This window comes from Pangasianodon hypophthalmus, chromosome 21, assembly GCF_027358585.1.
Source record: "Pangasianodon hypophthalmus isolate fPanHyp1 chromosome 21, fPanHyp1.pri, whole genome shotgun sequence".
In the NCBI taxonomy this organism is placed as follows: Eukaryota; Metazoa; Chordata; class Actinopteri; order Siluriformes; family Pangasiidae; genus Pangasianodon; species Pangasianodon hypophthalmus.
The window spans coordinates 2,820,700-2,833,676 of NC_069730.1; the positions used below are offsets into that span (position 1 = coordinate 2,820,700).

General features: G+C 43.7%; 1 protein-coding gene across 1 annotated transcript; it reads right to left on the minus strand.

The window, feature by feature from the left end:
• Positions 1 to 268: 268 nt before the first annotated feature.
• inhbab (inhibin subunit beta Ab) lies at positions 269 to 9,083 on the minus strand. The gene is made up of 2 exons (XM_026941447.3): positions 6,362 to 9,083; positions 269 to 1,294 (listed from the first exon to the last, which is right to left on the minus strand). Exons 1-2 carry the CDS (start codon positions 6,807 to 6,809, stop codon positions 498 to 500), a joined length of 1,245 nt encoding a protein of 414 aa, XP_026797248.2. The 5' UTR covers positions 6,810 to 9,083; the 3' UTR covers positions 269 to 497.
• Positions 9,084 to 12,977: the final 3,894 nt, after the last annotated feature.

The following is a 12,977-nucleotide window of genomic DNA, read 5'->3' on the forward strand; positions in this document are numbered from 1 at the left end:
TTTTTTTCAAAAAAGAAATACAACCAACTATTTTTTTTTTTGTTGGAAAAGGGTCCACAAAAGAAAACCATAAAAACATGATTGACAAAAATGAACATCCAATAACACCAGTTGCATAGTTCATTTTTTTTTTCCCTCGGATTCATATTTCCGAGATGCTTCTTTTTATTGCAGCGCAGAGAACACGGAACAACATTTTATCCTGACCATGCACCTGTTCCCTCATATTTCCGCTTTCCCTTCAAATAACAAAAATATATTACGCCTCTTTCTCTTTTTTTTTTTTTACATTTATATGAAAGTGCCACAGAGATCACTCAAATCGAGTCCTGAATAGAACAGTTCATGAACAGAGCATGTTCAAGTCAAAAACAATGACAGTTCAGGAAATGTTTGTGGGCCAGCCTAGGCTGCTAATCCACCAATCATGTGCTTCGACCTTGGCTAAGCAGTTTTGAAACAGTTCCACAAGATTTGTGGTTTTCATTTTATTAATTTTATGAGCAGCCGCATTCTTCTACGATCATGTTCTGGATGTCCTTCTTGATGATCTTTTGCTCTTCATTGTAATAGAGCATGGACATGGCGCGGAGACGTGTGGGAACGCAGCATGACCGGATGCCTGCAAACGGGCTGTAGCCACGCATACGGTAGTGGTTGATGACGGTGGAGTGGAAGGAAAGTGCCGTACCCGCCATGTTAGCAGCGTGGCCTGGGCACTCACCCTCGCAGTAGTTGGCGTGGTATCCTGAGGGTGCGATGATCCAGTCGCTCCAGCCGATGTCCTTGAAGTTGACGTAGAAGTGGCGCTTGCAGCATGCGCGCATGTTGCCTTCACACTCTAGGCCACGCTTGCTGCGCCGGTGTTGCCGTTCCTCAGCCGGACGTAGCACCAGCATCAGGAAAGGGCGGTGTGATTGCGAGTGCTCCTTCCCTTTTCCTTCACCGAGGATTGGCACTGCACCCACGTCAGCGCACAGCGGGCATGACACACGAAGCCACAGCTCTCCACCGCCCCTGTCCAGCAGTGCCTGCACACTGGCTCCCACGGACAGGGTGTGCCAGCCACTACGCCGGGCATCCACCATCTTCTGAGACACCAACACCTCATCCTGGGAGTCTGCATTCGACTCTGTGCTCACACTCGGGGTCTGCAGGAGCTGCAGGGAAACTTTGCCTTTCGCGTGGCTTCCCTTTGCCAGTTTGAGGAAGATCCACACATTGGCCTGCTCCACCACGAACTGTGCAGCACTCTCCTTAGAGATGTCAAACTTCACCATATCAGGAACATCAACTGCCAAAGACAAGAGGAAGAAATTAGGTCAGTGTGGACAATTTAAGGATTTAAAGCAGGACTGCAAAATTGGTATTCCATTAGCCAGAATTGGAGGAAATTGAGGTAATGTGTATAATGTACTCAGGAGCATCATATTACTGAACCTTTTGTCATGATTCACAGCATGATAGTGTTTTAAAAATGACTGTCCTGGTTAACCAATGACCATTTTAACCAAATTGAAAGCCCCGCCCCCACCTCCCAAAGTCTCACTCAAGAGTCTATTCCCAAGATACAGATTTAAGCAGTTGATTTACAAGTAAATGATCCAAATAATTTGGTGTTTGTTTGGTGTAATGGAGTGCTAGCAAGAGCTGAGTGGATTCAGGATCCCAGGCCAGTCTTAACACCACCAACAGAACCCAAACGCTGTCTGACAGAGTCAGAGCTGTTCTCCACCATCTGCAATCCTTCGTCAACACCTAGTCCTTCTCCATAAAAACATTTCCTGCTGCTAAAATCCTGGCACTCCGTTTGTGTACATAAAGCGTGTCGTGTTATGACAAGGGCCTTCCCAATAATTCGCACATGACTGTGTAAGTCTGTAAGCCTGCTCCGATTCAGTTACAACACATGATTTATTGATTTGAGATACGGCCTCTCTCCTGTCGCTTTCATCAACAGCAAAGAGTTAGTGTTCATTCCAACTATTTAGTCAACATGTCTGCTTTAGATATATGATGTGTTACCTGATATTGGTAAGGACAGCCCACTTAATACTGAAACCTCTCAAATCTTTGACCCTTCTGGTCCTATAAATACTAGATTTTATATATATATAAAACAGAGAATGCTCTCAAAATGGGAATGATGCCAAGATTTGAAGAGGAATCCAGGAATTGGCGATATTTTCTTTCACCTTGTCATCTGATATTCCACTGAAAACAAGAGCCCTATGAAACTAAGAAAGAATTTCCCAGCCTTTTTTATTCAGTTGCTACAGGTTGTCCAGGCACTTTTTAACAATGTAGCAGCGATGATGCTATTCCCCTCAGAAAATGTGGCTTGATAAACCGCTGATTACATCCAAAACTTTGTGCTCACTCGCCTCAAGGTCGCCAAGTGGAACGGACCTGTATCTTTCATAAAATCTCTCACCAAAAGTTCTTGCTAGGTCTGAAATCTTAGAAGGCTCTTCAGATCTAACATCAGAAGCTGTTTTTTTTTAAACAAAGCAGAGCTGTGATACATTTCCCATCCATGGTGGATAACAATGTCAAACACACTGCTTGGTGAAAGATCGAGTGTCACAGTGATGGAGGACCGACTTTGCTAAGCTTTGAATTTCCTTCTCACTCTGCATGACTGATGGAGCGGCCTTCTTTTGATTTTACTCTCAGAAGTGTTGGCTAGAAGCGGGGATTAGAAACATAATAAAAAGTCAATCAGTTCCCTCTGAGAGGAACTGATATTTTCACATTTCTGTTCTTCATTTCCAAAATCATCATAAGGTTCCTAAACTGGTTAGAACAAAATAATGTAGGCCTCATGTAAAAAAAAAAAAAAAAAAAATAGATGGTTAAAACTTGATATATCCTTAAAACATATTAAATGGCACTGGTGCATTATTATTATTATTGTTATTTAAATAGAATAAAGGTGAATCAGGGCTGTAAAGTAGAGCAAAAAAAAATCACATCTGAAATAATGTTCATTTTAAATGTCAAAAAGTTGATTTTTGCGTTTAAGTATGACTAAACCAAATTATCTGGTTAGTAAAAATGCCGATTCCAAGTATAGATTAGCTAGCTAAACACTTCTCTCATTCTCACAAGTGCACTACAGTTCTCTGTCAAATGCATACTTTAACATAAAAAGCTTTTATGTTGAGAAAACCTTTACATTAAGCTTAATTTCCCTTCGTTCTTCATCTTTAACCTAAAGCTGTTATCTGTAAGGTTATAGCCAGTGCTGAACAAAGACATTGTTACATTAACTGAAATTATTGAGATTGATTGTAGGACATAAATTATAAGCTAGTGGCTCTGTCGTCTTTGTAACATGACAAGCTGTGATTTTTGTGTCTTATTAACTTCAAAAGAGGGAAAAAAAAGGGGTCGGGGTTGAATTTTAAGGAATAAAACACTTCAGTATGTGCTGTCATTAGAAAATAATCATCTTCTTTAATATCCTTGATTATTTTCCTATAACAGCACACCCTCATGTGTTTTATTCCTTACACATTCGACACCGCTGTGAACAATCAAATCTGCGTGTTGTGTTGACTCTCCTATCTCTAATGACATTAAGCAATACAGGAAAGCATTTTGTCATTTTGATTCAAGATCAGTGACACATTTCAGCTTTTATATAAGATGTAACTTCAGTTCTCTCAGAGTAAAATGATGGCAGAGAGAGATACTACAGCACTGTTATCAACACAGGTTTATCGACATCGGTTCCTGTTTGCACAAGATTTGACAATCGGAACTGCAAGCGAGTGGACTTTATTTCTTAACCTACAGGGACGTGTTCTGTTTGCTATAACAAATTTTGGCGTTTGCACTCATATCCGTTCTCTCCTCTTTGAGGACTCTGTTGTAACCTTTCATTGGCAGTGACAGAGGTCACATGTGAGGCTCAGCACGTAAACACAGGGTCACGCCCCCTGAATCGTCCACTAAACACACAGAGCTCCAGTGGTCATCTCATGCTTATCATTAGGCTGCCTTCCTGTGCCCGGTTTATCTGTGGAGCGTACCATCCTGCTGTGCTGCTGCACTTAAAGGCAATGTGGGATCTTTATTAAACAGTCACTCAGGAAAGTGCTTATGGGATCAAAATGCCCACTACAATCCATGACACCTCCAACACAGCTAGAAAGTAGAAAGCACTCAAAAATTGACTAAAACTGATTCTTCTTTTGGAGGATCTGAATAAAAGCTGACTCTGAGCTCCAGGGTTGAAGGACACTGGTGGAGTCTGGCGTTCCATCCAAGGTGTATTCCCGCCTCACACCCGGTGTTCCTGGGATAGGCTCCGGATCCAGCTCAACCCTGACCAGGATAAAGAGCTTACTGAATATAAATGAATGAATGTAAATATGTTTAAAGAAAGCATTCTTTTGCTTTAAAATGTCTTAGATTTACTTTTTCTTTAGGAAGCTTTCACCCCTCAGTGTCCCAAGAATAGACTTTTGTATCAACTGACAGTCCTGGTCAACTGGAATTCCTGATCATTCAGGCTATATTCTCTCTTTGGTACAATTTGCACAGAGTCAGGCAGAGTGGTTTGTCCCATTTCTGCATGGCCAGTTTCAATGGGCAAGAGGGCAAGTGGGGAAATCCTGGAGCTGACCCATCATTGGCTCCAAAACACTCTCTCTCTCACCCCCTCGCTTTGTCTATCATCTTCTTCATGAATGAGCAGGCGGCTTGAATGGAACTGGTTTGATTGGAGAGGCATCGTAGGGTGCTGCAGAAAATCACAACAGCTGTAAATAAAGCTCCCTCGGCACAAAGAAGCCGCTTCAGAATCCCTGACACTGGAATGCCGCAATCTCATTAATGATGCCTTCAGCTCATTTGGGAGAACTAAGGATGAGCCTCTCTCTCACTCTCTCTCTTTCCTTTTTCTTTCAGTAAGCACTGAAAGAATCCCCTCCACCACTTCCCCAGGCTCGGCTGATCCCCAAGCAATTATCGAGATGCATATTTTGATGAATGGAGTAATTATGTACAGCTAACAACCTTGAGCGTTTGTATGGAAGCAAACCGGCCACCCTCTGTGCCCTATTGCCAGGAGTATCGTTAACGCCCTCTGATCTCATAAAGATGTAGAGGGCTCCCTTTTTTCAATCTCAGGTCCGTTGAAAAGGGGCTATTTATAGCCATGGGCTCTTACGTAAGCTTGCTTGCTTTCGCGTACACTAATATGCAATTAATCAATGCATAGGAGCACTATTAGACACGCAAAGAGGGCAAATGTATACAATGGGGCTTTGTGCACTAAAAATAGACCCCACTTGTTATCTTTAGAAACATTCTGCCACGGAAACGTCACCTCAACCCTCCCAAAAAAGGATTCCATCAGGTTGGTGGGCAAACTTCTTCATTGATAGAATACTGGTGTTTGAGGAGGAAAAACTGCATTGCCCCCTTTTTATATAGTTGCCATACTGATTTGTGGCTCCGTGACATTGTTATAAATAAGTCACGAGGAACCAGTTAAAAACAGAATGTCTTCGCAGCTCTGGTCGTCCCACACTAACTGTGCCGGGGCTGCTGAGGCTATTAATGATTCCCGCACTGTATTCTGCAAGCCTGCACGCTTTTCTTTAATGACCGGTTCCCCTCTCTGCGCTGAAGGCAGCGATGACATCCTCCTGTCTGAGACCTATGCTGTGATTACAGGAGCAATGTCACAAATCAGAGAACGCCTCAAGCGAGCAGAGCGGCAGCTCCACAGCAGGTAGAGACAGCCTTGGAGAAATCTTAACTACAGGTCTGCATGTGAAAGCAGGCAAATGGGTCTTTAAACTTGGGCATAAATATAGTTACAAGCTCACTCTAATCCTCAATGGCAAATGCTTCTTGTTTTCTACCAGTGATGATAAAGTTGCAACCTTTTGGTTCTGGGTTTTCTCAATCTACAAGTGTGATTTCATTTAATTAGGACTAATCTCTGGATGTAAATCTTAAAAATGTCCTGTACTCTGATTTACGTCTAACACAGATAGCGGATTTACATGTACCACTTCAAACAAAACCCAAGATTAAGAGCTGCCCAGAAGACATTTCTGTCAGTAGCACAGCAGACCATTCCAGTTTCCTGGCTAGAAGTTCCACAGCTGGAGAGCATGTGTTTATTTCTGTAGCATTCTGGCCAGTAGCAATCTCTCTTGCCCTCTCATCCTTATTGCTGGGAGAGAGAGCAGACCTCGTGATCTATAGGCACTCCACAGTGCACTTTCAGAGCTCGTCAGAAACAGGACTGCTTTTAGTTGATGATTATAAACATCTTATTCTCTGCATAAGGGACTACATCTCTAGCTATTTCTCCCAAACCCACTTTTGTTTTACTCACCTGGCTCTGCAAAGGTGATGACTTCAGATGGTTGCTCATCACCTGCAGCACCATGTCCTGCAAACTCTTCTGCTTCATCCTCAATCTCCACCGTGCCATCCTGTGCAACGTGGCCCAGGTGCAGCTTGCGCAGGGCATTAAGCAGGGCAGCGCGGGGCACTGGATTGCTAATGTTGGGTGGTGCACTCAGGTGCAGCATGTTCAGGATGTGCCTCTTCACAGCCTCCACCATGCCAGGCTCTGAATCCCTGTCTAACTGGGCAAGGGCACAGGATGGACACGGACTCACCACACCACCCTCCTCCTGCTCAGTCCCCCGAGACCCTGCCTGTCTCTCGCTCTCTAGAGGAGTTGTGCCTTGCATGCCCGAGGGCGTTGGGGAACAGCGTCCAGATAGGCAGCCGGAGAGGAGCATTGCCAGAGCCATCAGCAGGGCGAGAGAGGGCATTGTGGGCACCGCCGCTTCTCGCGATCAGATTCCAGCTAGAGTGGACGAGCGCCCGGCCACCCTCAGAAAAAAAAAGTGAGCGTGGAAAGAAAGCTAAAATAATCCTGATCCGAAAGGTGTGAACATGCTGGAAAACAGGAAGCTGTCGTCAAGGTCCTGGAGCTTCTGATCCTGTGTTTTTAGTCCTGGTCCCAGTTATGGTTCGGTCCTGATGAGCTTGGAGAGACCAGAGATGGCAGAGCTCTGGAGAGGAGAACCCTGACAGAGTGCAGCTCGTTACACCGGAGCTGAATGGTTTTGTAGAAAGTGGGCAGGGTTAGACAGTTCTCTGACTCTTTCTCTCTCTCTCTCTTTCCCTGTGTCTCCACTGTGTGTACCCTCTCGCTTTCTCTCTCTCTGTAATTATACCTTCCTCCCCCTTCTTTCCTCCCTCTCAGTTTATTACTATCTTCCTCACTACTTCTGAGTCACTAACTTCTACTTTCCTTTTTTGCTCTCTCTCTCTCTCCCTCTCTCTCTGCAACTCCCCCAGTGATATGTGTAACAGTTTTTTTTCTTCCCTGGCAGAAAGATCCTAACACTCACTCACGAATGCGTTCTCTGTCACACTTTCCTCACGCCTGTACATCTCTTTTTTCTCTCTCTCTCCCGGCATTGATCCATCTGCTGCTGTCTTGCTTGGTGTTTTAACTCTGTCCCAGGATGCAACGTTATGGAGAGGCGAAGGCTCAACATAGCTATCGCAACACACACAGACTCATTCATGCTCCGTCTCTCTCTACCTCTCTTGTATGCACACACACAAGCACAGCTTGGGCATTTCCTCTACCGCTGGGGGTGTTCTCTGCACCGAATTAACTACTCTGCAGGACATTATCATAGGCCACATGGCCCAAACCTCCAGTTTGCTACATATTTAACATTTAATCATTAAACCGAGAGTCTGACTGCTCGCAGGAGTGATGCAAACATATGTCATGTCACCTGTTGGACTTCGTTAAAAATAGCTCAGCTATTTATCCCAGCCCGTTGCTCACAAGCAGAACCGAAACCTACTGAGCATGAACGTATTTATTTTAAATAGTCCTGAAATAAATAAGAGTATGTCTGATGAGATGATGCTGGAAAAGAGCAGAAACATGACACCTGTGACAGGTTCCACCTGTGCCAGACACAGCTTTGCTCTCGACAGGAGGCGTGAGAGTGACACCACACGACTCCCTCTTGTGGTACATCCCCTGTAACACCATTTCATTCTGTGAAAAAAGTTCCCAAGAGACATGAGACAATTTAAGGAAGCTCTCTCTCTCTGTCCCTCACTCTCTAATAGAAGATTCCCACATTCCCAATATGTATGACTCTCAAACTTAAAAATCTGTAAACTAAACAGTGAAGGTTTTGCAATCGGCATGAATATCATCATGACTTTGATTGACCCAAACACTGTGATATCATTGCTAGCTTTCACGTCTCTCCCTTTACAAAAATAAAGAGAAAACATGCATCAAGCCGGCCTGATTGCTCCATCTCACTTTCCTTCAAGACTATGCCAGATAGTAACACTTTTCCAGATGTGTTCAGACACCAGATGTGAAGAAAACAATTGCTCGGTCACGGCCTATGAACATGTGATAGACTGAGAGTGAGAAAACACACCACGTTCCAGAAGCAGAGATAAACTGAGAAGTTTGCACCTTGTAAATTATGTTTGGTTCTAGAAAAAAGGCTTATAATACATGAGGGACAGCGTATGACAATAGCGCACCACAGCATTGACAATATGTAGTTATATTGTAGTAACATTTCTGAACTTATGAATAGGAAGTCATCTGTTAAATGTTTGTGGTAACTTGGTGGGGGGCAAAATTCTGCAGAGATGCGTGGAGCTTTTTCCTCAGAAGCAGAGATGCATAGATACTTGTCAATACTGATACCAATACCAAATCAGGGACATTACGGAACATTTTATTTAGCTCTGTTGATGTTGGTTCTTGCAGTGTGCTGCTAGCAATGAACTCCTCGTGCTGAGGTTTAATATTTAAAACAATATCCTTAATAGAGAGCACAATGGTGGCTGACTTGAGCATGCAGAGCAGAGTCAGTGAGTGTACACCTTGGTGATCAAGGCGAAAGGTAGTCCTCACGTCTCGGTGCTCAGTGCTCGCAGTACTGAACTGCTCTCACGAGTGACAGTTTCTCTGCACGCTCAAGTCACTGTTCCACGTTTCTGAATTTATTTGCACACACAAGTATCACACAAGTCACAAGTATGACTAAATGAGCAGAGAACAGGACTGATAGCTAATACCAGCATCTCTATTCAGAAGACACTACTATATTATTTTTCTGTTAAGGCTTCAATTGTATGTGTTCTCTTTGTACATTCTCAAAAGGTTTAATGTGAATCAGTAGGAATTGAAAATCAAGGTGAATGGACTTGCACTCTTGAAGCCCATGTTAAGTGAAAAAACATGGTCCATATTAATGCTCTGTCCCAAATGGCACCATAAGTCCTGTGGTCTTCATCCAAGCCAGGATGTTGGTGACATCATCGAGGTACAGACTTATTTGGCACAGTTAGTGTTTTCAGAGTGCTGTTGCCAAGAACTTAAATATCAAATCCAAAAAATATGCCAAAAAAAAATAAAAATCTTTGGCCCATTTTAAGGCCATATCCAAAATGGTACCCTAAGCGCTCCACCAAGTTGGTGACATCATTGTGGCGCAGACCTCTGGTGTGTAAGTACTCAAGAATTTGGGACAGGCCTCAAGTTGGACTTCATGTATACAACCACAACATTGTCAGAATTGAATTTTAGCTGTAGCGTGTCACTGCGGTGGAACAGGCAGTGTTGCTGTCTCCCAGCTCCAGGATCCCTGGTTTGATCCTGAGCTCGGGTTACTGTCTGTGTGGAGTTTTGCATGTTCTCCAGTTTCCTCCAAAAACATGCCAGTAGGTGCATTGGCTAGGATACCCCTAGGTGTTTGTGTTTCCAGTGTTGACAGGAAAGATTCTGGCTCCACCACAACCCTGACCAGGATAAAGCGTTGGATTCAGATGAAAGAATGACTTCTAGATTTCAGAATTTTCACTCTGTTCTGGCAAACACCTAATTTTTCCAAATCTTTGTGCTCTCAGGAATGTTCTCTCTCTTTCTATCTCTCTAGCAGATGATGGTGATCATTATATGATGTGGAATAAAAATTCTAGGTTGTAAAGGTCAAGATATTCCAGTCTTACAAGATACAAGATGCATCTTATTTTCCACATCTTGTGATCCTGCTGATCATTACTTAAAGCTTTGTGAGACTCTATGTGTCACAAACTAACTTTCCTCTGCTGCTATACTTTCTAACTTTAAAGTACAGCAGCTGATCTTTCAGTGATGTGGGCAGAGCATACGGGCATCCCCCCTCTCTAACCTCCAGCATCATCACATCTATTCTGGGCATGTTGTTCGTAAGCAAACAAGCACACTTCCATGTAACTCCTTAAAATCATATTCTTAGAACAGCCACATGTTTGCCTGGGCAGTGTGTATGACTGAGTGTGTCTATGTGCGCATGTGTGTGTGGTGAGCATGCTATTTCTGAAAACTGCCCATAAGGTGCCATCACACATCCCACTGACTGCGGTAGCTCCTCTCTGAAGCTGACACACTCTCACTACGATGTGTGTGCGTGTGAGTAATAATGTCCTTGTCATTTATAAACTTCACGTTTCACTGATATGTAACTGATATGAAACTTTCACTCAGCTTTGCATTAAATAAGGAATAAAACACTTCAGGAAGTGCTGTTATAGAAAAACAATCCACTATACAAAGCATAATTACTTCCATGAAGTAGGGTGTTATGTTTTTCCTATTACAACACCTACTGAAGTGTTTTGTCCAACTTGTACTACAATTTGCCTACGATTACATTTATGTATTAATTAAAGAACACCATGTTATACTTTTTATCTGTTCATAGTTGTGGGATGTTTACAATACAAGTTCATTCACCAAGGCTTCACCAGCCTCTGTTTTTTGTCTATCGAAGATAATTAATAATACAAGCATTGCAGATCATTATGTTTCTGTAAACTACTCCATCCTGAAGACCTTCCCATGGTGGAAAACGGAAAGTTACAGCTTTCCCTCTGACTGTTACTCTGACACTGGAGACATCTTCCGTTTCTGTCACGTGTCCACCATACAAAATCCTTATTAATGTTGTTACCATAGAAACTATAGCATATTAGAACAGGCGCATTAATCTTAACCTGTGATTTGCCTTGCAGCTGGAACTACTGTCAAAGCTGCTGCTATTATAGACAATTAATCAACATCTTCTGACCAATTAGAATTGAGAATTGAGAAGATATAATTATTGAATGAGTGTTCCACCCGGTCGGCTTTTGTATCAGGCACTGGAAGGAGACCCTGGGGCAGACCCAGGACCCGCTGGAGAGTTTATATCTCACAGTTGCCTTGGGAACGCCTTGGGAACGTCTGCAGATCCTGCAAGAGGAGGTAGAATCCGTGGCCAGGAATAGAGAATTCTGGGCTGAAGTAGTCTTCTTCGCCTGAAGGAAAATGAATGATATTTACACTCACGCCAATGTTCTAGATGAAAGAGAAGCAGCTTTATTGCAACATTATTTATGAAACTTGCTTATAATTGGATACGGTCCCTTTGATTGACAAGTGAAGGCTATTCACCCCACCTAGACAGCAGGACAAGCGTGCTTTCTTGGACTTCTGGCTACACATGGCTGTGGCATCATAATAATTCAAGCTTCCAATATCCAGATAAAGTAACACTAGGTGCAAGAAGGGAATACATCCTGGATAGAACACCAGTCTGTGGGAGGTCATTTTGGGAGGTGGGATGAACCTAGAGAACCTGGAGGAAACCCACATGGACATACGGAGAAACAGCACACTGACAGTAAACCGAGCTCAGGATCGAACCAGGGAACCCATATTATTAGTGTGAGGTGAGAATATCCACTGTGCCAACATGCCACCCCACCAAGGTGCTTGGCCCCCATATTCGCAGCTTATAGCTTTATTTAGACCTCAGTGGACAGTGAAGGGAAAAAAAAACCTCACCTGCAGTGAAACAAGGAAGTGTGAAGATTAGACTTTGAAAGTTGTTTCAAAGCGAAGAACGTGGTCACGTGGTTTCGCATATTTACATACACAGTTCCTGTGGTGGGGTGTGTTTTACTCACGTTATGATGAGACGCAACTGATCTGTGTGTGTGTATGATGATGATGATCATGATGATGTAAAAAGCAGTAACGAGGTGGCGAGGTGTGAGTTTTGGCAGGATAGTCCTCACCCACTGCTAGTGTGCTCTGAGTCAGAGCCTGGGAGAAATTTGGGTAGGCGGGATCCCTCCATCTCTCTCTCTCTCTCTCTCTCTCTCTCCACTCCAACGCACTCTCTCTCTCACCCTCTCTACCTGTTTCTTCACACATGCTGCTCAGAAGCTCCTTGATCGCCGTGTCTGACTCATCCTCAAGTCACGTTTGTGTCCTTCCACCTCGGCCCTGCCTCTGCATCTCCCGTGGGAGCGACATCCTCATCTGCGCTCGCAACTTCTCCGTCATCGACTACAACATGAGTAACAGCTTCAGTAAACTCACTCATCGACTTTAGCATCTCAAACACGTGCCGTGTTAGTCTCAGTCTCATATCTAATCTAATGACTAATTTGGCTTCATCAAAAAATAAATAAAACAAAACACAAACTAAACACAGACGATGACTAAGTCGAGACAGAACTTAGCTAATCGCTAACTCACAGACGATCTGCGTGTGATGATGTCGTCGTCAGCTGGTGGGGAAACACTCCCTCTCAGCGCTCTCGGAGTCAGAGACGGGAGTGAGGGAACCCTCTCCATGCCTGCCGTGACTAAACGTGGACATCCTCCTCAGCTGCTGAATCACACGGCGCATGGTAGCTATTTCTGATTGCTGCGTGTTTTCATGACACAGCTCGACACGTGCACTCGAACTAATCGTGCTGTCAGTTCAGAGGTTTCCTTTTTTTCCCCTCAGGCAGCAGTAAGTACAACTTGTACTGCCAAAAGATAGAGTGTGCAAAAGTGAACTGACTCGTGATTTTAACAGTTAAGTACACTTTCAAAACTTTCAGCACCGAGAAGGCCTGAG